Source organism: Poecilia reticulata, chromosome 5, assembly GCF_904066995.2.
Source record: "Poecilia reticulata chromosome 5, P_reticulata-male-v2, whole genome shotgun sequence".
Lineage (NCBI taxonomy): Eukaryota > Metazoa > Chordata > Actinopteri > Cyprinodontiformes > Poeciliidae > Poecilia > Poecilia reticulata.
The window spans coordinates 3,434,049-3,459,262 of NC_088834.1; the positions used below are offsets into that span (position 1 = coordinate 3,434,049).

A 25,214-nucleotide genomic window follows, 5' to 3' on the forward strand; every position below is an offset into this window, starting at 1 on the left:
GAAGACGTTAAATCAGGAAGTAAATTTCTTTTAAGTCATATTTGACATTTAAAGCATTTTTATAACAATTTCAGGTAACAGTTGATTACATTATAAAATGGAACCATGAGCCTGGAAAACGCATAATGCTGCCAAAGTAAAATGTTGCCGTTACGTTTTTTAAAAAAAAGAGACTGATTTGATTCATTTTTCTAGATTCCAGTTTATTTTAATTATCAAACGTACAGTACATCAGGTCAGGATTCAGTTTCACATTCCCCAATACAAAATGAGACGTTTCCCCCCCACCCCGATACAAAAACTCCTTTTCATCTTAAAAGTATCAAAAGTAGCAGTGATAAAGGCGACGGCATTAAGACAGATTCATTGTTCTCCAGCTTCGATCATGATGGCGACGGGGAACGGATCAGAACCGAGCCACTGGCTCAGGTGAGGAAGTAGTGTGGCGGACTGCAGCAAACAGCAGCTTGAAGGCAGCGTAAACAGTCAACTTTTATGGCAACGTCAAGGAAGAGATGAATTCTGGGAGTGAAATAATCAGTAGTTTCACAAACTAAAAAGGAACAAGTCCAGTTTTTCCCCAACAGAGATGGAGAATCACCATTTGGCACCGATTTGGTTCTGTTGGCCGTTTCTGGTGGGACCAACCAGCTCAGAAGGCGTTTCCATCCTGAGCGTTTAACAGGAAAGTGCTTTGTTATTCCAGCTCCAAGTCATGCTTGTTTTCCCTACATCCAGTCTAACATTTTGAGATCGTGTTGGGATTTTTTTTTTTAGCGTTTTAACTACATTAAAATGTTCAAGCAGAAAATCCTTGACTTTTACAGAGAGGGAGGATTGCGCTTGTTTTTTTGTTCAGCAGCGTTTTCATTCGACAGTAATCTGTAGTGCAGTCAACGTTTCCTCTCCAGCTCAGCAGGGACGCAAACGCAGCAGACGGATCGACGGCTCGTCCCGTGGTGCATCATGGGACGGTGACGTTGAACGGGGATCCTGGGATGTGGTCGTCGCCCCACTTCACCACCAGGACGTAGCCGCCCCGTTCCTTCAGCACGTAGCTGACGTTGTACTGCAGGTTCCCCAGATGTTTGACCAGAACCTCCTCACAGGGGACCTGAGGGCCGTACACGCCCACCAGCAGCATGTTCTTACCTGGGGGAAGAGAAACATCGTTACAGAACCGGAACCAGAACTCCCACTGCTCTGATCCGAAAGAGATCCGCGCCATCTTGGCAGGCAGCCCAAACGACAGCTGAGCCATGACTTTGAGACCAACGACAGGAAAGTTTACCGGCACTCTTATAATAGTGAAATATAATATAATCAACAAAATGGCTGCAGTATGAGGCAGATAACGTGGACAAGCCGCCTCCGATGCGACAGGAGGGTCAAACTCACTTTCATCTTGGGCCAAATCAACAAGATGAATATTCTTAAAAGGTCATTTTCCGTATCGCACACCTTCCTGTACAATCTGCACTTCAGGAAGTGATTGTCTGGAACAGACCTCTCACTCGGCTTCATTTTTGTAGTTAGAGTTTTGCTAACTTTGTTGCTGGTTTTGTGAAATCGATCACCTTACGGCTTTGGTTAGAAAGCTGTTCACTGATGCATTCTGGGTACAGAATAAACAATTTGCTGAACTTCATGAAGAACATGAGAGGAAACGAAGCTGTTGTGTAAAAAGTGTTAATCTCCTTCAAAATAAGAGCATGAATATAAATGTTTACCGTATTTTCCGCACTATAAGGCGCACCTTCAATGAACGGCCTATTTTAAAACTTTTTTCATATATAAGGCGCATAGAATTAGACGCTTCAGTTTGGGTTGCCAATTTGTTCAATACTCTATTATTACACATCCACATTGTAAAGAATTGGTCCCCGAGTCCTTTATACAGTAATCTGCCCCAGTCGTTTTACTCACGGTGTTGGTGTTGTGATATTTTGCCCAACTGCTTTCTGGGTAACAGACCAACCGACACGCTGCCGCCGCAGTCTCTGTCTCTCCTCCCCTCCCCTCTGGCTTTAAATGCATTATCAAACTTTATTAACAAGCCAGCGTTCTGACAACTATCCCAGCATGCACTGCGCACTTCTTCTATGGGGCAAAAATGAAGTCGGCGGCTGCTTACCATAGTTGCTAGACCTGTTGTGGCTCAATATTTGTCCATATATAAGGCGCATCGGATTATAAGGCGCACTGTCGGCTTTTGAGGAAATTTAAGGTTTTTAAGGTGCCTTATAGTGCTGAAAATACGGTAATTGAATTCTTAACAGTTGATAACCAAACCATCAACACAGATGTTGAACTTTATCCAACTGAACGTTTACAGCACAGCCATGTAAGTTAGCGATTTAGAATTTATTTGGAAAAATTACCTTAGAGAAGCTAAAAGCGCTAAAGTTAGCAAAATGCTAAAGTGCTAAACAGAAAGTTAGAGGATTAGTGGAAGTGTTCACAGAAATGACGGTCGGTTTCTGCGACACCCTGGGGACGAAGCGGATGGCGGACTGCCGGATCATCGTTTCGGTAACAAACATTAATCCTCAGCACCAGTTATTGTAATTTTTAGAGTTGACGGCGGCTGCATGGCTCAGCCTCCTACCAGCTTTGCTGCAGTCCACAGAGAAGTTGCTCTTCTGGCCCACGAAGGCCTTGCTCAGTCCGGGTCCTCTGCTCAGCACCTTGCTGGCGTCCGAGTCTCCCGGTCTGGGCATGGCGCTCTGAGCGAAGCCGCTGCCGGCTGTTCGTAGAGTCGGATCCAGCGTCAGGGTCGACGTCTCGTTGGCGTTGGTCACATTCACCAGCCGGTTACCTGAGGAGACGCAGAAGGCCGGCTGTAAGGGCGAGAGGTGAAGCTTGTGAGCCGGTGGGGATCGGGTCTCATCCCCATACCTGTGACTCGGGCCTTGAAGGGGCTGCCGGTGATGTGGTTGGGTCCTCCGTATTTGACGCTGATCATGTAGGCTCCCGGTGCCATCGGAGTGTAGTGGACTTTGTAACCTTCGGGGATTTCCTGGCAGTCCATCTTCACTTTGGACGGACCCTCGATGGTCACGGCCAACGCTCCGGGTCCCGCTTTGGTGTTGTTAATGATGAACTCCGACTGGGTTCCTGCAGAAACAAGAAAAAACATTCAGTTTCTAATTTCAAGGCAAGTGCTCGAACTTTTCCAGCACCACAATTTGGAAATAAAATAAAAATGAACAAAGACGACAGTTTGAGTTCACAGTTATTTAGATAAATTGTCCCAGAAGTTATCGTGAAACGATATTATTGTTGTTTTGAGACCATTTTCAAGTTTCTCAGATTGATGACCTTTAAATTCTAACGAATATTTAAGATTGAAACTGAAAAACATTTAAAATATCCAAATAAAACAAAACAAATAAAATGAATCAAAGTTTCTATGAACAAAACCTTCCTTCAGAAAAAAGGTTTAGTTGAAACCAAAGACTGAAAACTTTTATCATTCAGTTTTTGGTCAAAAGAGGAAAACAATCACGCAAATGGAAATTATAGTTTGTTTTAATTCATGACGCAGTTAATTGATTAATTGGTTATTGCCACAGGCCTACTATTGTAAATATCTTGTGTAAACCGAAGGAAGGAAGTCGGATTGAACAGGTGACTCACCTGTGGTGCCTCTCTCCAGACCGGATCCGTACGCCGTCACCAGACCGGGCTCTCCGCTCTGTCCGGGTTCTCCAACCCGGACCTGGAAAGGACTTCCTGGGATGTGGGAGCCGTTGAACTTCACGTCAATGGTGTGGACGCCGTTCTCCCTAGGGATGAAGCGGATGGCGTACTTATCTGGAAAGAAGAAAAAAAAAGAGTCTGAACACGATTTACCTGCTCAGGTTTAGAAAAAGAAATAAATTCTGGAGCCGAATCTCATGACGACAAACTTTCCTGTTCCGACAGATTTAATGACAAACTTTGTCGTTTCAATGACAAATTCTTGTTTTAACAGCAAACCTGTTTAACGTCAAATTTCTTGTTTTAATGAGTTTTTTTTAACAAGAAACTCATTTTAAGCACGTTTCTCATTAAACATCAGTTTATCGTTAAAACAAAAATGTTTTGCAATAAAATCCTGTTTTTAAAAATTACTGCAACGATTTTCTGTAGAATAATTCAGCCTAGAAAAAACAACCGTTTTCTGCTTCTTCGGATTTTTAACCTCAGATTGAAGCCATGATCATATCAGGCAGTTCATGAAAGGTCGCCGCTTCGTTTGCCTTGACCCCTGACCTTTCTCCAGCTCCGTGACGACGCACTCCTCCAGCGCTCCAGACGGACTGTGAACCTTGGCCTCCAGCTTTCCCTGCGCTCCGTTCAGACGCACCGCAAAGGATGCTGGGTGATTCGCCTTCAGGCCGGACTCCTGATGAGTGGAGAGACGATAAGTAACTTCAGTGCCGTTAGGATCCATTAGGATCCATTAGGATCATTTCTGGCTGCAGACGTTCTGATCTCTTCACCTACCTGAGCTCCTTCCTGCAGCTGCAGCAAACTCAGACAGTCAGAGACTCAAAACTTGTTGCATTTAGGCCTAAAACTTTAGATCTGCATCTTTTCCAACAAATACTTTAAAAACAGGCAGAAAAACGACTAACCTGGCGACGAATTAACCTTTTGCCACCTTGTGGACAAACCAGGAAGTGGCGACTAAAGTTAAACTTGTTTTTTTTTCTCCACTAAATATCTTCATCACTGTTGATTATTTCTGACCTGTTCTGTCAATATAAATGAATCTTATATTTAAAAAATGTTAAGTTTTCTGGCAAACAGAAATAATTGTAATGATTCTAACTGATCCAAAATGAGAGTTTAGTGAAATTTAACATCAGACAGAAAATAATGTGCATCTGTCTTTAAACGTTTGGTTTCAACTACAAAAGCTTTTCAAATTGAGGGTTTAAATCAAATGTTAGAAGTATAAAGCAGTTTTAAGGACTTTATGCAGAAATCAGGCACTTTCCAAACCTGGAAAACACCTAATTGAAATCCATACAAACTAAATATCTTTTTATTTCTAAACTGTGTTCTCCGTCTTTATAGAGTAATATTATATTTTATAGGTAAAGCTCCACTAAAAATGAATAAAATAATAATTTTTTCCTAACATTTCACCAGGAACGACTGACGGGTTCAGATGCTAAATGTCCTCTGGAATTGAAAACGAGATCCAGAAACGTTTTGGACTCGTCTACTTCAGATCAAAATCACCAGAATCGATGTGAATAAACATGCTGGTCTGCTGCAGTGCTGCAGTCAGAGCTGATGGTGGCGCTGTTAAAAGCCTTTAAATGAAACACAAGAGAAACACCGACAGTTCCACACCGAAGCAAAGGAGGGACGAACCAGAACCAAGCAAAGAACCAGACAGAAACGGATCCAGTTTGCATGAAATCGGCTTCTATTCTTCATATTCTGTGTGTTTTTTGGGCACTTTCAGTTTTATTTAGTTAAAGACGAGTTTTGGTTTTTGGTTAGTTTGCTTGGCTGTGGTCACAATCCATGGGAGCAGCTGCATAAGACAAACTAGTTATTTTTCTCCCCAAAATGAAGGTTTGACAACCTGAGAGGTCGACTGAACAACTGGATTTATTTCAGTTTCAACCTGAAACGTTTCACTGGAGAAAATTCAGAATTGTTGCGGCTCGTTTTTAAAAAAGGATGAGCTGCAGCAGTTCAAGTTTACCGAGACAAAAGTTAACATATTCTTAACAGTTCACAGCTGAAACTTAAACTCAGACGTCGAGCTGTTTAACTGAATGTTTACAAAACAGCCAAGTCCTTTAGAAATGATCTGGAAAAAATTTGGGAGACGCCGAGTGCACTGAACGTTTTCAACATTAGCATGAAAGCTAAAGGCCCAACGCTGGCAGATGTTCAACACAAATGTTGAAGTTTAATCAGCTGAATGTTTGCAGAACGACCAACTAAATTAGCTCTTCAGAATTTATCTGGAAAATTTCATTTAGGGGAAGCGAAGTGCATTAAACGTTTTCAGTTAGCAAAAATGCTAAACCGCCAACTACTTGAATTCTTAATAGACTAGAACCAAAACTTCCAACAGTTGTTGAATTTTACTTGCGGAAAGTTTTCAAAATGTTTTGAAAACTTTCCGTAAAATACATTATCACTTCCGAATTAGTTGAAAAAAATGTGACGATCGGCACCAGCACTCCTACTGACCCAAATGGGATCAGAGCGCAAGAAAATGGAAGATCAAGAGGAATCTAAGAGCACCAACCAAAAAAAGATTAGCTCCGCTATTAGCAGAAGGGAGCCCACCATAGTTCTCCAATTCTACCAAGAATGATGCCAGTTGTTCTCTCTCCTCCTTTATGTTAATCGTTTTTCTCCCATCTTTATTTTGCAGATTTGAGTTTTAACATCTTGTTGCATTGAAGCAGTCGAACCCTCACAGATCAGCAGATCTTCCCTCATCTGGGAGTTTTATGCAGCTGTGCCCCAACGTCCCTTCAGGAAGCAGGAAAAGGCAGGGTGTGGAGGTGTCTCCTCATGCCTCACCTGAAGGCCGGCAACAGTGAGGCGCCGCGCGTCGTTCACCGGCGCCACGACCGGGACCAGGTAGGGGCTGTCGGGAATGTGCTGCTCGTTAAACTTCACCGAGATCTCGTAGTCGCCTGCAGAGGAGGGAGCGGCGGCGTCACTCAGCTGCCTTCAAAAGCAAAGCTGCTGCATGAACCGTCGGAGTGCTAGCTACCGGGCTCCTGAGCCACGTAGGAGATCCCGCAGGATCCGTCTTTACGGTCGTCGAAGGAGATCTCCGCCCTGCTGGGACCCTCCACGGCGACGGACAGACCGCCGGCGCCGGCCTCACGCGTCCAGATGCTGAACTCGGCTGTTAGCAGGTCAGAGAGGAATGAAAATAAGTCCTGATCTTAAAGCCTCAGTAGGTCACCAATATTAAAAAAACTAGCTAGGATCAACCAATCAGAGCCAGGAGAAGCATCTGAGTGCTGTCAATCATCCTCCACGTGGCGCTGCTCATCCCCACCTTGCTTCTCTGCTTGGCTACAGCGTCATCAATGCTCAGGCTAGTTAGCATAGCCGCCGATGGTGGCAGGTAAAGGTTTTGTTGTAACAGGAAGGAGATCCTCCACCATTAGCAGCACATTTATGAGCTTTATTGACAGCGCTAAGACCCGCCTCCTGACTCTGATTGGTTGTAAATCGCTGTCAATCAAGCTCATGCACGAGCTGCTAAACATGTTTTATAACAACATTTTTATGCTTTTATAACATCAAACAAAGCATTTTTATGTTTTGTCACATAAAAAGGGCTGTGTTATAGAAAACAACTTTTTAAAAATTAAAATAAACAAATAAGCGCTTCATAATCCAGCTTCAACAAAACCAATCAAACTCGTATATAAAATAATTAAGCCGTGTGTGGAGCACAGTTGCTCGACACCAAACTTGCTTGATTTTGTAAATGTGGGGAGGCCGGTTGACCTTTGACCTCTGGTTCGTACCTGGCTCCCCGGCCAGCGCTCCCTCCAGGCCCGGGCCCCCGGCCGTCACCTTGCCGGCGCCGCCCTCTCCCAGCGGGCCCACGGTGAACTGGAAGGGGCTGCCCGGCACGTGCACGCCCCTGTACTTCACGCCGACGCTGTGCACGCCCATCTCCGTGGGAACGAACCGCACACAGTAGGTGTCGTTGCCCATGGAAACCAGCTCGGCGGGCCGGCTGGTTCCGGACGGCGACGTGACTTCAGCGGTGATGTCCTGCATGTCCATCGCTGCAAAAAGGCAGAACAACAGACTTTAATGTACAGATTATTTAAGAATCTGCTCAGATTTAAAGTCTTTCTGTAACGTATTGACGTTTAATTTGACCCAAATCTGGAAAATCTGGGGACGGAAAAACTCAACTGGGGTTTCTAAGGAAAACATTTTGGAATAATCAGTCAGCCTGGATGTTGACGGAAACGGCAGAAGCGTCACACTGTCATGCAAACTTCATTCATCAGAACAAAACCTCATTTTTTATTAACATCAGGTTCAAATGGGGAATATTTTGTAGTTTTACTACAAATGATACCAAGTATTATAAATTCAGCCATTTTGGTACTAAATGTCAGCCTCTAATACACTGCAAAAATAAAATAAAAAATCTTCCCAAGTATTTTTGGATTAGTTTATAGTGCAAATATCTTGTATTTTGGATATTTAAAATGGGTTCCTGTGCGAAATGTTCAGAGTTTAACGTTTACTGATCTGTCAGAATGTGTTCTTGCATTATTATTATCATCCCATTATCATTATATTACCTGAAAATGTTCCCAACAATAATATTGTTTATCGCAATAACTTGCAACAAAATTCGTTTTCGTGGTGAAAAGTTAAAAACCTCCTGATCACCATCAGCTGCGACTCAGAATGAAGCATTTCATGCATCCGTGTTTAACAACGCACCCTCCGTCCCAGCTGGACCGGGCGCATCCACAACCCAAACACCCGGCGCCGCTCCCGCCAGCACCAGACCAGAGAGGCCGGAAATGAGGCACACTCTGCCCAGGGAGGGGCTCTGACCCCGGGCAGCAGCAGAGGGCCGGGCGGCCCAACCGCCGGGTCTTCCACACCACCAGAGGGAGCAGTGAGAGCGGAAAGAGGGGCGAGAGAGGAGCTGCTGAGATAAAACCAGGAGGAACCAAGTAGCTGGAGAGGAGAGATGGAGGAGACACACAGGTGGAGGGAGAGGAGAGAGGAAGAGGAGAGCAGGGAGGAGAGGAAGAGGAAATGAAGAGAAGCTGAGGAAGATGAGAGATGATGAAGACGGGGAAAATTAAGTTAGAAGAAATAAGAAAAGTAGAATCAGAAAAGAGCAAACATAGAAAATGAGACTGATCAAGTTGAGAGAAGAACAGAAAACCAGGCTGAGCGGCTCTGATGTGAACTCAGTGATCGGCGAAAAGCCGTTTCCCTTCTTAAGATTCCCTTTTAATTTAAGCTAACTTAGTCACAGTTGGGTTGTTTTCAAACCTGATGGTCCAGTAGGCTCAATTTGACTGATTCAAATCAAATACTTTAAGAAAACGGTTCCCCTCCTCACCTGTGGGGGCGCTGCACCAAAAACAGAAGGAAATGACACAAAAACACATTTTGTCTCACTCAAGACGATGATGAACACAACTTCCTTCTTCACAAAATGTAAACAAAAACAGTAGAGTGAGATTTAAGCAACTGGAGGATTTCTAGCTTTGTCCTAGCGCGATGGTTTTGGGTGTATTTACCCAGAATGCCCTGCGGTGAAGTCCACTTCCTGATTTTGGAGTGGTCTCCGATCCGCTTGGTGTTTAAGTATGCATTCGAATCGCACCAGAGTTCACTTCAACCGAACCGAGATCGAGGTTTGTAGACGGACCAGAGTTTGATTAGCATTCACACCTCACCAAGCAAACCGGACTTTTCAAGTCCGACTGGATTCGGATTAAAGCGAACTAAACAGGCCTGGTGTGAATGAAGTAAATGCAAAACACAAAAACAGAACCTGCCTGACAACATGAAGTAGACAAGAACAACAAACTCTCAGAAGCAACTCATCATGCTTCTTATAAAAAGCAAAAAGTCAAAGAGGGCTGAAAGCTCTACAAACTCTTTATGGCAGTCGCCCAGGGCGGCACCAACACAGGGTGGGTCAAACTGGATGGTCAAAGTGTGTTTTTACCGGGTATCTTCAGGTTGAGGTCGCACATGCTGCCGACGCTGGCGACCGACGCCGCCTTCTGTCGACAGGTGATGCTCTCCCGGATGCGGCCTTCGCCGGTCACCCTCACCGTGAACGGACTTCCTGTAAATGAGAGCAAAGCTTCATCAAGCCTCCAGGCTTCAGCGGGAACTCTGGATCAGAAAACCCCATCTCTAGCTGATCTTGCCTGGAACGTGTTCCTCTGCGAACCGGATGGAGACGATGTAGTTTCCGGGTTCGGTGGGACAGTAGGAGACCTCACAGGTCCCGTCCTCCACGTCCTTCGTCTGGATGTCCACCTTACTGGGACCTTCAATGGCCAGAGCCAGGCCGCCGTAACCTGTCCAAACGCAGAGAGCAAAGATTGAGGTGCAACGCCATGTGGTTTGGGTCGTCAGAGGTCAGGGTGCCGGACTGACCTGCCTCCCGCGTGTCGACCACAAAGCTGGCGTTGGTGAAGGTGGAGGCCTGAACGAGGCCGTCGCCGTGGGCTTTGACCCGTCCGGCGTCTCCGATCTCGGACTGGACCACATTGATGGTGATGGGGCTGTTGGGGACGTGCCGGCCGTTCTTCAGGATGCTGACCTGATGTTCGCCCACCTCCCTGGGGATGAAGGAGATGCCTGCGAGGGAAACGGAGGGAGTCGGTCAGCTGTACGTTATCAATGCTGGAGGACAAAACGATTCCTGTACTGACAAAATGAAACCCGGAGATGTAGGCATGACTGATTCAGAGCGCCACAGCAAAGGGGAAAATAATGCAGAAAGCCTGTTAAATAATAACTCAAACATTTGTAGCATTCTTTTCTCGCTCTGTGTCGCATACGGTACACACAGAGCCGTTACCATAGCAACTGAGACGACGAATGTATCAGGATTCAACACCAAAAAACACTCAAGCATTTCCCACACAAAGAGAACATTCAATCCGTTACAATATTACGCTTTCAGGCTTTATGTTTATTTTGTGATTATCAATGAGCGATTGCTGTGGTAGATTAGCTACCGCTATCGTAGCCAATAGATTGTGGTACAGTGGTAATTAACAGATTAGCTAACAGACCAGCTGCCACAGTGACACCCAACAGACCAGCTGCCACAGTGGCACCTAACAGACCAGCTGCCACAGTGGCAACCAACAGACCAGCTGCCACAGTGGCAACCAACAGACCAGCTGCCACAGTGGCAACCAACAGACCAGCTGCCACAGTGGCAACCAACAGACCAGCTGCCACAGTGGCAACCAACAGACCAGCTGCCACTGTGGCAACCAACAGACCAGCTGCCACTGTGGCAACTAACAGACCAGCTGCCACTGTGGCAACTAACAGACTAGCTGCCACAGTAGCGGCTAACAGACTAGCTGCCACAGTAGCGGCTAACAGACCAGCTGCCACTGTGGCAACTAACAGACCAGCTGCCACAGTGGCGGCTAACAGACCAGCTGCCACTGTGGCAACTAACAGACCAGCTGCCACAGTGGCGGCTAAGACCAGCTGCCACTGTGGCAACTAACAGACCAGCTGCCACAGTGGCGGCTAACAGACTAGCTGCCACAGTGGCGGCTAACAGACCAGCTGCCACAGTGGCGGCTAACAGACTAGCTGCCACAGTGGCGGCTAACAGACTAGCTGCCACAGTGGCGGCTAACAGACCAGCTGCCACAGTGGCGGCTAACAGACTAGCTGCCACAGTGGCGGCTAACAGACCAGCTGCCACGGTGGCACCTAACAGACTAGCTGCCACGGTGGCACCTAACAGACTAGCTGCCACGGTGGCACCTAACAGACTAGCTGCCACGGTGGCACCTAACAGACTAGCTGCCACGGTGGCACCTAACAGACTAGCTGCCACGGTGGCACTAACAGACTAGCTGCCACTGGTGGCAACTAACAGACTAGCTGCCACTGGTGGCAACCAACAGACTAGCTGCCACTTGGCAACCAACAGACCAGCTGCCACAGTGGCAACCAACAGACCAGCTGCCACAGTGGCAACCAACAGACCAGCTGCCACAGTGGCAACCAACAGACCAGCTGCCACAGTGGCAACCAACAGACCAGCTGCCACTGTGGCAACCAACAGACCAGCTGCCACTGTGGCAACCAACAGACCAGCTGCCACTGTGGCAACCAACAGACCAGCTGCCACTGTGGCAACCAACAGACCAGCTGCCACTGTGGCAACCAACAGACCAGCTGCCACTGTGGCAACCAACAGACCAGCTGCCACTGTGGCAACCAACAGACCAGCTGCCACTGTGGCAACCAACAGACCAGCTGCCACTGTGGCAACCAACAGACCAGCTGCCACAGTGGCGGCTAACAGACCAGCTGCCACTGTGGCAACTAACAGACCAGCTGCCACAGTGGCGGCTAACAGACCAGCTGCCACAGTGGCAACTAACAGACCAGCTGCCACAGTGGCGGCTAACAGACTAGCTGCCACTGTGGCGGCTAACAGACCAGCTGCCACAGTGGCGGCTAACAGACTAGCTGCCACAGTGGCGGCTAACAGACCAGCTGCCACAGTGGCGGCTAACAGACTAGCTGCCACAGTGGCGGCTAAGACCAGCTGCCACTGTGGCAACTAACAGACCAGCTGCCACAGTGGCGGCTAACAGACCAGCTGCCACTGTGGCAACTAACAGACCAGCTGCCACAGTGGCGGCTAACAGACTAGCTGCCACAGTGGCGGCTAACAGACCAGCTGCCACAGTGGCGGCTAACAGACTAGCTGCCACAGTGGCGGCTAACAGACTAGCTGCCACAGTGGCGGCTAACAGACCAGCTGCCACAGTGGCGGCTAACAGACTAGCTGCCACAGTGGCGGCTAACAGACTAGCTAATTTAACCACCCGTTCTACAGCACATCTACATCTTACGGTTGTCAAAGTCAAGCAAGCATAAAAGACATGATTATCAATCTCTCGCTATTTTTTCTTCTCGATTAAAGGGTCTTCCTGACCTTGTTATCTTAGTGTTGACTATTAGTAGCAAAGCACCGTGTCCCTCTTTCTATTATACATCAAGCGTCTATTTAGGATTTAGTGATTTATATCGATAAGCTAACAGCCATAACCGATGCCAGTCATCGTTGGGAGATGCAGTGGGATGTTTTGCACGTGATGTCAATGCAACACATCAACAGAAAGCAGACTAAGAAGTAAATATGTGTGTGTGTGTGTGTGTGTGTGTTACCAATGTGGTTGTTGGTCATCCTCTTCAGCAGGCAGGGCTCGTCCCGTCCTGACGGAGCTCTGATGCTGGCAGTCAACACGCTGAGGTCCGTCTCATTGATGTCCAGGAAGAAATCTGCTGCAGAGCCCAGTTTGACCTGAGAGCGGCGCTGGTTGTCCTCTGGGAAACACGACGACAGGAAGATAAACAAAAGCTTTATCCATTAAACTCCAGCCTGATGGAGCCTCTAACAAAACCCACACAGAACTAATCTGGTGGGCTGTTTAATATGGACGATGCCTCAGGCTGCACTGTGTGTAACTGAACAAAAGACCGTTCAGTTTTGTTACTGCGTGTCTGATCGTTACTGTCCTGTTTAAGGCTCTGTGTGTGTCGATGTGGGTTCTGACCCGTGATCCTGGCGGTAAACGGGCTGCCTTCGATGTGATCTTCGTTGTATTTGACCAGGATGTTGTAATCTCCAGGCAGCGTGGGAAGGTAGCTGACGGTGCACGTCCCGTTTTTATTGTCCACGCAACTGATCTCCGCTTTGGACGGACCCTCGATAGCCAGGTCCAGACCGCCTGGAGAGAGAGACGTTTAGATACAGCTAACAGCTAAACACCTGAAATGTAAGAAATTGAGTAATGAGACATTTTGAAACATTTCTATGCTGGACCTGCTCCTCTCCTGCAGCGTACCTTCAGAGGCGTCGTCTGTGCAGACGGTGAAGGTTGCCACCTTGTTGGCGACGCCGTAGCTCAGTCCAGGGCCGAAGGCCGTAACGTTGGGGCTGCTGCTGTGGTTCACGTAGAACTGGAGCGGAGACTCTGCAACCAACACAACGCAGTTCAACCGATTTATAACATATTTATAACAGAAGGAGAGCCAAGTCACAGTTTATGTTTTAAATGACGTTAGCCACTTTAATCGGTTCTGAATCACTTTATCCTGGAACCAGCTGCAGTTCCTTCTCTGGACAGCAGGTGTCTCCAAACTCAACACATCTCACCAATTAAACATGAAAGGTTATACGCTGGGCCGATATTTTAAAATCTGGTAATTTTACTAAATAAAAGTGTTTTTGGTTCATTTTAAATGTAATGTAAAATACATTATCAGAGCACAAAGCATAGAATTAGACTGAATAGATCCGCCCTTATGGTTCAGGCACGTCATCACAGATACCCGACCTATACAGGTTTTCAATATTGGTACCGATACAGGTATTAATATTGGATCGTTGCATCTCTACCTGATGTGATGCCACCAGATTAAAGTGAAAGCTTCTTACTTTAAACAGTAATATTAATCTAACTGTTTTTCTAATTGATTAAATCGCTCCCTGTACCGGACAGATTTCTAAAAGCAGCTTTACGTCGGTACCAACCTGGGATGTGTGTGCCGTTGTACTTGATGTGCATCTCATGCAGGCCGGTCTCAGTCGGGGCGTACTGGACTATCACCGTCCCGTTTCCGTTGTCTGCGATCAGCGGCTGCGCAGACTTACCTGAAGGCATCAGCACCTCACCTGCAGAGGGAAACGACAGTGAAGGCATCATTTCCGCTCTCGGTTCCCTCTGCTCCTCTCATCAGTGACGGAGTTTACCGGTGATTTCTTCCGGCCTGAAGGCGAACGGGATGATCATGTCAAACGGCCTGAAGCCGCTGCCGTTCACGCTGCTGCTGATTGGCTGATAGTTTTGTGACGTCACCTGGACGACACACAGGTGGAGAGGGATTAAAGCTGGAAACATACTCACTGGACTGCACTGCAAACATGCTGCTGCATCCAAGCCCCGCCCACACTGGGGCATCATGGGAAGTGTAGAGCAGTGAAGCGGTTAGGAGGAAGACGAGTGGTGACCGTGATGACGCAGCCAGCGATGAAGAATGGAAACTTTAACCCCCTAAATGAGAGAAAGCACCGTCCGCAGAGCCGCCCAGAAACCTGCATGATGTTAGCAGTGTGCCGCAATCCGATTGGCTGAGAGGAGAAAGGGAAGCGATGATGTCATAGAGGAGAAGCAGCCGAGTGAGAAGTTTAAAACGAAGAGAGAGAGAGAGGCTGGTGTTGAACCTGCAGCTGCTCACCTGCAACAGAAAGGAGTGTGTGTGTGTGTGTGTCTGTGTCTACATCCCTGCTCATATCTGTACAGATCTACAGTTTTTTTAATGCTAATTTAAACATCAACATTTTGTACATTTTTATTTAACCAACTCAGTTTATGGAGTATTTATGTTGAAAATATTCAAAAACATAATTTTTAAGTAAACCGAGTCAAAGATGATGTTTTACTTTATTATTTTATATATACACATCGTCTGTTTTGGTTTAAAAATGTATCTTTATGGATAAATAAGATTTCTGTTCTTCAAACTGCTCCTTTTCATCAAGAACTTTTGTGTTGACATGTGACATGTTCATTTTTAACTAAATTAAAAAAAGATTTGCCCTTACACCATTTATGTTGTTGTATTCCATCTTTGAATCAAATTTAGCTTCTACCCAGAGTTATATCCATAATTTATCCAGAAAAAAAACCTGAACAAATGACCAGATTATTAAAATCAGGTCACTCTTTATAAAAATTTTAATTTAATTAGCGTGAACTGTGCATATTTTATTGGCTTTGGACAGATAATCTGCAGGAAAAAGATGGTAATCTATTACAAAAACCTGGAACATCGCTGTGTGTGTGTGTGTGTGTGTGTGTGTGTGTGTGTGTGTGTGCGCGTGTACTGGTGAGTATTGTGGTACCCATGGCTGGAAGCCAGCGGGACCGGCCTGTCTCTGTTGCGCCATCTGCTGTTGGCTGATGGGAACTTCATCAGTAGCCTGAGGGACACGATAAAACGGATTATTTCTAATTCAAGAAAAAAATAAAAGCTGAATAGTCCGTAAAAAATAAAATAATGAGTAAAGTTACCAAGAATTACAGAGTTCCTCATTAAGTATTAATTTCCTCCAAAAAGTTATTTAAACCACAAACTTCAGTGGATTTTATTGTGATTTTAGGTGGGAGGCCCAGCCACCGTGGAGGCGGGGCTAAGCCCACCCAGACGTTTTGCACAGCTGAATGGTTGCCATGGAGATTAAAGAATTTCTTAAACATGAATGAAAGAATCAAAGCAATGATGGCTTTACATGGTACTGCCCCTTTAACTGGTTTCTATACGTTTCCTGTGGAAATCGGAAGATAAAAACCAAAATAAAACAAAACTAAAACTCGGCATCTTCAGCCTCATGCTGCCATTTTTATGAAAGCAAATACTCTTTGCGTTGACGTAAGTTGGCGACGGCCCCTCACCATGACTCTGAACGGGCTGCGCGGGATGTTTTCCCCTCCGAAGCGGACGTAGATGGCGTAGTTCCCTGGGGCCGGCGTGGTGTAGTAGATGTCAAAGGTGCCGTCTTCGTTCTCCATAACCTCGGCCTCCACCTCGCTGCCGTCGGGTTGGACCACCACGCAGCTCACCTTGCCCTTCCCGGCCGCCTTGGCGTTCACCACCAGGCCCAGCTCCTCGCCGATGGCCACGGTCGGGCCCACGCCCGGTCCTGGGGAGACGGAACCGTTGGTTGAACGAAGCCTGACCCCCCACCCCTCCCTTATTCTGACATTTTTCATTTTAAAGACATGATTAAACATTTCCAGAAGTTTGTCACAATCACTCCCTGATTGCTATAAAAAAACAATTTGCTGCACAAACGTAGCAGAGTTGATAGTCACCAAATGTGTTCGATTTTGTAAATGTGAAGGGGGGGAAAGTTGACCTCTGACCTTCGGAAACTTCCCACATTTACAAAACTTAAGCAAATTTGGTGTCCAGCAACTGCTACAAATATTTCAGCTGCACAGTTAACTTACATCAATTTGATTTGGTTAAGGCTGCAGAATGTAACGTTTACGTTTGTTAAAACTGTCATGACAGTTTATTATGAGACGGATGATCTGTGAAAACATTTCCTCCATCTCCTCCCTGAGCTGCATTCGGCGTCTTAAGACATGCAACAAAATCAGCCAATCAGAGGCAGGAGGCGGGTCTTAGCGCAGTCGATCAGTCTGATGTACTCGCTGCTGAAGTTTTTCCGCCGTCATTGATGGCTATGCTAACTAGCTTAGCATACACAGCAGAATCTGCTGATTGGCATCGGAGCCTGGAGCGCTAAGACCCGCCTCCAGGCTCTGATTGGTTGTTTCTAGGTGGCGCTGGCAGAAGGAGGTGGATTTTTCCATAACATACCGACTGTCACAACAGTTTCAACACATAAAATAATATTTTTTACATAAATTTAGACTGCAGCTTTTAATGTGGAGAACCTCATAAATCTTATAGAAGCACAACCATGAATTTGTGCTGCACAAAGTTTGACAGCAATTCCGTTAAGTTTGAAGAACTTCGCCCGTTTTTACCCGTCACCGTGCATTTGCTGGCGTCTCCAGTCGCCGTGGCGCGGACTCTGTAGGGCGACGCCGGGATGTCGTCGCCGCCATACTTTATGACGATGGTGTAGCGCCCGGTCCGGTCGGGGACGTAGGACACCGTGTAGGTACCGTCTTCGTTGTCATGGATACTGGGCTGCTTGGGTTTCCCATCCTGGTCCTGCGGCGGACAAACGCATTGTGACGCAGCCCTTTCCGGTTACCGTGTGAACGCGAGCGGGTTACTCACCGTGATGAGCACGCTCAGCTGGCCCTGGCCGGCGTCTCTGGCGTCGATGTTGAACTGGACCGGGAAGCTGGCGGGGACGCCGCTGGTCAGCCCGGGGCCGCTGGCACGCACTTTACTGGCGTCATGGGTCGGCAGAACTCTGAACTTGAAGGGACTGAAGGGATCAGATGAAACAACAGGTACGAGTTGAATTCAACCAGAGAATCTCGGTAAAAAGGCCTCATTTCGGATTACAGAAGCTTTATTTTGAAAACCCTCTGCGATCGTTTCCTTTGGTCGCCAACTGAACCGACTGTCTTGGATTAATTTGAATCAAGACTCTCTTGTCTTGGTAAATTTTTCTTGGTGATAAATTGTCCCAGAAGTTATTGCGATTTTCAAGTAACATAATAGCAGTAGCATATGACAATATAATTAATAGCAATAGCTTAATAATCTTGTAATAATAATCTAGTTATTTTGCTTTGAATATGAAGATATTTTTCATACTTTTCCTTTAAATGTAGAAGAAACTGCAAAGCCAGATGTTTATTTCAGAAAGTCTTAAATTAAGTGGTTTAATTCAATAAAATCAGTCATTCAGATGAAATTGGAAGTTAAACAAATTAAACATGGTGATGATGTGAAGCGTTTAATACTCCCAGTGTGTGTGTGTGTGTGTACCTGCGTGGAACGTCCTCGTCTGCGTATTTGACGGAGACGGAGTACGGTCCCTCCACGGTCGGCGTGTACGACACGCCGTGCGTCCCGTCGCCGTTGTCCGTCACCTCCACCGGCTCCGCCAGCCCCTTCGGACCCGTGACGGCCACCGCCAGCGGCGCCTCGCCGGCCTTCCTGCAGTCCACACTGAAGGATTGTGGGATATTTGCCCTGACTCCCGACGCCACACCTGGACCAGACACCTTGACCTTGCTGGAGTCGACCACGGCTTTCACCGGGACCTTAAACGGACTTCCTGCAAAATGAAAATATGAACTAATGAGGGTTTTAAATGCACAATACAGGTAGGAACTTTAAAAAAGTATCTTTTCCCATATTTTTAAAAAATATCACTTTGGTCAAAATATGGTGAAAGACAGATTATTTGTAAACACTGAAAGGAGTGCAGCGGTGTCCAAAATGCGGTTCAGGGGCCGTTTCTGGTCCAGGGCAGCTGCTTGATTAAAATCTTCTGACAATAGAAAATGTTACAAAGTATTTATCTGTTAATAACCAACATTTCATGGCAAACAGAACCAAATTACTGCTTTAAACTTTGGTAAAAACAGGAAGAGCTAAAAGGAAAAAAAAAGACAAATCCTGTTCTTACAATATGGCAAATCTGCAAAATCTTTTTTTAATTTTGGCTCTACAGTGATGCCCTTCCTTGTTAAACATATTGAAAGATTAATTTATTGTTGAACAGGAAGAAAAAACTACATTTTGTGATTTTTTTTCCCCTCTTATATAAGATTTTGGTATTTTAATGGATGTTCAAAACAAAATCAGTTTAAAAATCTCCAACAAATCCTCGTTTTACGTCCTGCTCATGTGCTGCAGATGTGTTCAGACGTCGTGACACCTCCAGCCGGCGGAGCAAACATCAGAACCATGAACCGGCGGCGGCAGCGGCGGCTCATTAAAGGTGTTAAAACACGCCACACGAAGTCAGTAAAACCGAGCCGCGTCTTTCCCGTCGGAGCCAAAAACCTCTCGGCCACATCTTTGAAGCATTAAAGTCGATCGCTGGGCACGAGTTTAACGAGACAAAAACAATCCGACAACCTCAGAACATGAGGTGGAAATGAGGCCCGAGCCATCAAAGTTTGTTTACGTTCAAGGCGAACGCAGATGGGAGCGAGTGTTTAATTCCTCTTCGTCTCGTCATAATCATCATAATCCCCACAAAGTAAAGAAAATCATCTGAAATCCGGATTTTAACGAGAACATCTGCTAACGCTGAGCCGGCGTCAGCCCCACCTGGGATGTGCTGGCCTCCGTAGGTGATGTTGACGTCGTAGAGGCCCGGCGTGAGCGGAACGTACTCCACGCTGCAGCTGCCATCTTTGTTGTCTTTGCACGACATCTTGGACTCGGACGGACCCTCCACGGTGATGCCCAGGCCGCCGATTCCTGCGCCCCTGTGAGGAGAAACGACGCCATGACGGTGGAGAGCAGGTCGAGCAAAGACGCCGTCTTATGGTTTACAATAGAGATGGGAAAGTTTTACAATCTCACGACTCGATTCTGATTTCTGGAGCCACAATTTGATTCAAAAATCTGTTTTTTTTTTATTTAAAAATAATGATTTCTGCTTTAAACCATCAGTGTTCAAAGGATTCTTATGATCTACTTTATAATAATATTTGTTTAATATTTAATACATTTTTTTGGTTGTTGCAGATTTAATTTTTTGGAAAATTTGTATTTTAACAGTGATGTCAGCACACAGAGGGCGGCCATCTTGTTTTACAGCTTCTGTTTATGGAACTTCAAAAGGTCAGAGGTCAGCTCTACGACGAAGATAAAAACTTCAGTAAAGAGAAAAGCTGATTTTTCTGATGAAGACGTAATTCTGCTTTGTAACTGGTGACGCTGCGCAGCACCTGGTGATGATGTTGAAGGTGTTGTTCTGGTCCGTCAGGCCCTGCTGCAGACCCGGCCCGGTCGCCACCACCCTGCTGGGGTCGCAGCCCTCCGTCACAGAGACTCTGAACGGACTCTTGGGAACCGGCGTGTCGTCGTACAGGACGCTGACGCTGTGGACGCCTGGGAAAACAAACCAGGCGCTTCAGAACCAGCAGTCCAGCAGGCGAACGGGTCGAGCCTCGCCCCGCAGCGGTACCGTTCTCGAAGGGCGTGTACTCGACGCTGTAGGTCCCGTCGGCCTGGTCGGTGACCACGCACTCCGTCAGAGCGCCGGACGGATTCTTGACCTCGGCCTTCACATGCTCTCCTCCTCGCCGGGTCAAAGGTCGGGCGTCCACTGTGAAATCCGTGGTGGCTTCTCTGAAAACGGCTGCAGAGGAAATTTAAAGTCGTTACACTTGAATTTTAGTGACTTTTTCCCCCCCAAACGAATCGGTTCCAGCTTCACACCTTGGCCCTCGACGCCGGGTCCAAACACTTTGACCTTGGAGGTGTCGACCGCAGGATCCACCATGACCTTGGCCGGGAAGCCTGGCACGGATTTACCTCCGTACTTCAGCATCAGGGTGTACATGCCGGAGGTCAGGGGCACGTAGGTCACCGTGTACGTCCCGTCCTGGTTGTCCACCACCTCCGTCTTTGCTTTCATGCCTGGAATACAGAAAAAATGTCTTTCAAGGACAAAACGCCATATTTAGGACGATTCCTTCGTCCTCACGCCGAAACGTTTCACCCATCCTGCTTTAAATCAGTTTGAGCTCCAAAAACTGGACGAGAATATCAATGTTCAGATCTTAGCACAGATTTTTATGCAGTTTCTTTTTCCTCTTTCGCTACATGCATGAAATAAAATGGTGTTTTTTTTAAATTACCACCAATTTCACATTCTAGACATTAAAAATATTAAATCTGTATTTTAACAAAAGGTTATGTAGCTTTTCTACTCTATAAAGTTTTATTTTTACGGCCTGAAGGCGAATCGTCTCTTTGGTTTTCAAATGTTGCAGATGTTTGGCTACATAAAGGAGCCCGAATATAAATTTATGGCACACTTTTATAAATAAAATAAATAAAAACGCTTTCAACTGGACGTTCTGTTCATCTTTTACAGAAATCTCAAACTATGAAGGCTTGTTGAAACGTGATCAAATTAAAATTTAAACACTTCCTCAGACAGAAATGAGTTTGAACTACTGATTTAATTAACTTTAACACAAATGGATTAGTTTGGATAATGTGATGCCTCAAATGCTACTTTATATATAAAATAAAATAAACTAGCTTTCACTTCTTCACATGAGAATCTTGCACATTTTCCAGCGTTGAGTGATAAACGTAAATAATTATGTCCAAGTATAAAAAGTTATACAACTTGCTTTGTGGGACGAATCAGCCAGATAACTGATTTAATCTAATAAATTTAAGTTCCATCAAATTTTTATATTATGCATCATTATTTATTTATTTATTTATTTATTTATTTATTAATTATTTTGCTCAATTTCTGTGTTTTAAATGTGCAGCTGAATTACAATAAAGTTGTTTTTTCTCTGCAGGACATTTCAGCCTTTCCCTCAATTTAAATCCGCTGTATTAATATCTGATGAGAACTTTTACCCAGAAGCCTCGCTGCTTCTTCGCTGAACACACTTTGACCCGGGTTGCCGTTTCATGAGCCGGTCCTTACCTGAGCCCGGTCCAGACTCCGGCGCCGCGTCCAGGCTGAGCTGACCCGGCCCGGCCCGAGAGCAGTCCACGTTCAGAACGCTGATCTCTCCAACCTGCGAACGCCAGGCCCAGATTACGTCTTCACTTCCGATACCGATGTGAGAGATTTGGTATGAAACAATACCGATAACCCGATACAGGAAAGCAGCTGATTGGCTTAAAATGTTTCTTTTCTTAAATGTATTAAATTACAAATTTATAACTCTTCACCATTAAATACACCAATAGCTTCACGAAACATGTAAAACATGTAAAAAGTTTAATTTGTTCAATCAGTGCAATTAGGAGAATAAATGCTAATATAAAATAAAACTACATGTACAAAATAAACTACAAAAAAAATGATTAGGAATTTCCAATAATAAATAATGAAGCATGGCGTCGCTGAGCATAAAGCGTAGAGTTAGACTGAACAGATCTGCCCTCATGGATCAGGAACATCGTCATCGATAACCGATCCATAACTTCTCAATATTGGGATCAATATAGATATTCATATCGGATCAATGCATCTTTAGTTTGGACTAAAACTTGAACTCCAGATGGCTGAACAATAAACGCAGCAGAAAAGTCTCACCTTCGCCTTCTTCAGCCCCGACCCCGAGGTGACCACCTTGGAGGGGTCAAAGGGCATCTGGATGTCGGCTCTGAAGGGCGAGCCGGGGATGTGGACGTTTTCGAACAGGATGTTGACCAGGTAGTCTCCGGGCTCGGTGGGCAGGTAGGAGACGGAGCAGGTGCCGTCGCCGTTGTCCGAACACTCGATCTTCGCCTCGGTCGGACCCTCCACCGTCAGGCCCAGACCGCCGGTTCCGGCCCCCTTCGTGTCGATGGTGAACTCGGCCGGGTCGCCGACCAAACCTCCCTTCAGCCCGGGACCGAACGCCTTCACCTGGAACCACAACAGACGGACGGTTTGAGGAGGCGAATCTAGTGCTGCGAAACTGATCATAAAATCTGATTCAACATTTTAAAGTTCCAATTTTCTGCTTTTGATTTAAATTTAGTTTATTTATGTATTTTTATATTACATTGCATTGAATAAACTATTACTAAATATAAAGTTATGTGCAAATTAAACATTAAAAATGACTACAAATATTCAGAAACGCTTAAATCAACATTTCTCAATATCAACCTTTACATAAAAATAAAACTTGCAGTAGGTAATGGGCAGTAAAAGCACTCCTAAACGCTACTCGAGTAAATGTAACTAGTTATGACCCACCTCTCCAAATAATTAAAAAGTTACTTTAACCTTATAGCACTAATAAATGTTAGCTGTGCTAACACTAAATAGCTACACCAACACTGTATATAGTAGAAGCTAATGCTAACGCGCTAACTTCAATTTAAATTTCATCTGCTTTTAAAAACTAAACCCAATCGGCACCAAGCTGATCTTGATCTCATCCACATGTTCCGCAGATATTTATGTTTATTTCTCACTCTGCTTTATTTTATTACTGTTGGTTTCTTGCTTTAAATAAAGTTATTGGAAAAAGCAAAAGTGAAGAGAGGAAACAGAAGTGCTGCACAAAGTGGCTTCAAAATAAAAGCATTAGTATAAATGTCTAAATACCAAAACATGAACACAGATGTCAAACTTTAACAGACGCAAAACAGCCAGGTAAATTAGCGCTTAGCGATTTAGTGCCAAGTGCGCTAAACGTTTTCAAAGCTAACAAAACGGCTAAATATTAGCTCTGCTGTTAGCAGATGGTTTCTTTATGGTTCAGACCAGACAGAATAGTTGTCAGGTTTCCTGCTTGGCGCTCACCTTGCTGGGGTCTGGAGGCAGCTGGGCCTCCACAGGGAAGGGGCTTCCCGGGACGGGGTGCCCGTCGTAGGACACGTTGACGGCGTAGACGCCCTCCTCTGTCGGGGTGTAGCGGACCAAGCTGACGGCTGCCCTCCCCGGCTGGGGCTCCACTTTACAAGGCACCGCTCTCTGGCTCGGACTCAGCTGGAAACAACAGCAGGAGCGGAAAGGGCTTCGTCGTCATCATCAGCATCGAGTTAAAGAGCTATAAAAGCTTAAACTGCAGCGTTGGTACCGACCACTTCCACCTCCAGCTGACCCTGGCCTCCGGCGCCCTGGGTGTCCACCAGGAACTGCTGCTCCTCGTTCACCTCCACCCCTGCAACGCGTTCAGGAGGCAGACGGGTTCAGCTACACGCTCAGAAACATGACCCACTCGTTTTACTGACGCAAAATAATAACATTTCAGAAAATATAAAGAAGGGATGAAGCGATTAATCGCGATGAATCAATTACTGAAATAATTAGCAATCAATCAGTATACAGACTGGAAAAAAGTCGATGTTGAAACAATAACACAATCAGTAATATATTCTACCCAGAACTCAAGTTTCATAGCTTCACCTGGTTCAAATTTTGTAAAAATAAATAAAATCCAATTTTTTACATTAAATTTTTATTCTGTTGAAAAAAAAAAAAATCCTATTTTCTTTATTTGTTTAGGAATCCAGTTACTGATCAGAAAAATAAAACAGATCAGCCCTACAGAGGTATCGACGTCAAGCCGGGCAGAAAGCGCTGAACTCATTTTGTTCTGCAGACGCTTCCTGTGTTAAATGATCAAACATTCACTAAAGGTCATTATGTTGTTGCATTTTAGGCAATAAAATGTTAAATTTTTCACCAGATTAATCAATATCTTTAGCAATCACTCGCTGCAGAAGCTAAAACTATCAGATGAAACTCCTGATAGCTCAGAGTGTCGGACGGTCCCTGAACGCCTCACAGCCTCCAGTAAAAAAAACGTCTCACTTCCGTCCAGGTTGTCCACGGAGACTTTGCTGAGGTCCAGCGGAGCGGCGACGCCGACCGTGAAGGGGCTGCTGGAAATGGGGTCACCGCCAAAGGTCACCACGATGGTCATCTCCCCCTGCAGACACCCAGAGCATGAGCTCAAACACGCCGCTGTCTCACTGCAGACCGAGTTCGTTTCTGCTAGTAAAAGTTTCCAGTAAGAATCCAAAGAGCATCAATGCTGTGCGGCCCGGCGTACCTGCTGCACAGGTGTGTACTTGACGGTGTGAGAGTAGTCGTAGTTGTCGATGATGTCGAAGTCTTTCACCGACGAGGAGAAGGCGACGTCCAGCGGCGCTTTGCCAGCTCCTTTGGTTACCACGGTGAAATGGGTCGGCTTACCGCTCTCCACACCTGCACAGGTGGAGAGACGGAAAACGGTTCAAGACGAGCAGCAGAGATGCGACAGGTAACGATCCGATTAATCTAGTCTTTAAAT

The 25,214-nt window shown here is 45.8% G+C and overlaps 1 protein-coding gene across 3 annotated transcripts in view; it reads right to left on the bottom strand.

Annotated features, from left to right (window-relative positions):
* Positions 1–177: 177 nt before the first annotated feature.
* flnba (filamin B a) overlaps positions 178–25,214 on the bottom strand; it is a 66,386-nt gene continuing 41,349 nt past the window's right edge. The window contains exons 19-49 of one of the 3 annotated variants that reach the window (XM_081606800.1): positions 24,975–25,129; positions 24,734–24,851; positions 24,001–24,080; positions 23,720–23,905; positions 22,517–22,831; positions 21,899–21,992; positions 20,662–20,862; positions 20,408–20,581; positions 20,169–20,331; positions 19,543–19,703; positions 18,247–18,538; positions 17,584–17,737; positions 17,325–17,514; positions 16,221–16,468; positions 15,671–15,748; positions 14,519–14,624; positions 14,300–14,440; positions 13,611–13,739; positions 13,320–13,493; positions 12,931–13,089; positions 10,150–10,353; positions 9,918–10,070; positions 9,710–9,832; positions 7,515–7,781; positions 6,743–6,880; positions 6,547–6,662; positions 4,258–4,390; positions 3,640–3,816; positions 2,899–3,117; positions 2,609–2,818; positions 178–1,152 (exon numbers count right to left, since the gene is read on the bottom strand). In XM_081606800.1, coding sequence (XP_081462926.1) covers positions 965–1,152; positions 2,609–2,818; positions 2,899–3,117; positions 3,640–3,816; positions 4,258–4,390; positions 6,547–6,662; positions 6,743–6,880; positions 7,515–7,781; positions 9,710–9,832; positions 9,918–10,070; positions 10,150–10,353; positions 12,931–13,089; positions 13,320–13,493; positions 13,611–13,739; positions 14,300–14,440; positions 14,519–14,624; positions 15,671–15,748; positions 16,221–16,468; positions 17,325–17,514; positions 17,584–17,737; positions 18,247–18,538; positions 19,543–19,703; positions 20,169–20,331; positions 20,408–20,581; positions 20,662–20,862; positions 21,899–21,992; positions 22,517–22,831; positions 23,720–23,905; positions 24,001–24,080; positions 24,734–24,851; positions 24,975–25,129 — 5,246 coding nt within the window. In that variant the 3' untranslated portion in view covers positions 178–964. Of the gene's footprint in view, positions 1,153–2,608; positions 2,819–2,898; positions 3,118–3,639; positions 3,817–4,257; positions 4,391–6,546; positions 6,663–6,742; positions 6,881–7,514; positions 7,782–8,457; positions 8,793–9,709; positions 9,833–9,917; positions 10,071–10,149; positions 10,354–12,930; positions 13,090–13,319; positions 13,494–13,610; positions 13,740–14,299; positions 14,441–14,518; positions 14,625–15,670; positions 15,749–16,220; positions 16,469–17,324; positions 17,515–17,583; positions 17,738–18,246; positions 18,539–19,542; positions 19,704–20,168; positions 20,332–20,407; positions 20,582–20,661; positions 20,863–21,898; positions 21,993–22,516; positions 22,832–23,719; positions 23,906–24,000; positions 24,081–24,733; positions 24,852–24,974; positions 25,130–25,214 lie in introns of those variants that run through there. The other 2 variants (XM_081606799.1, XR_014087491.1) reach the window with 2 other exon arrangements.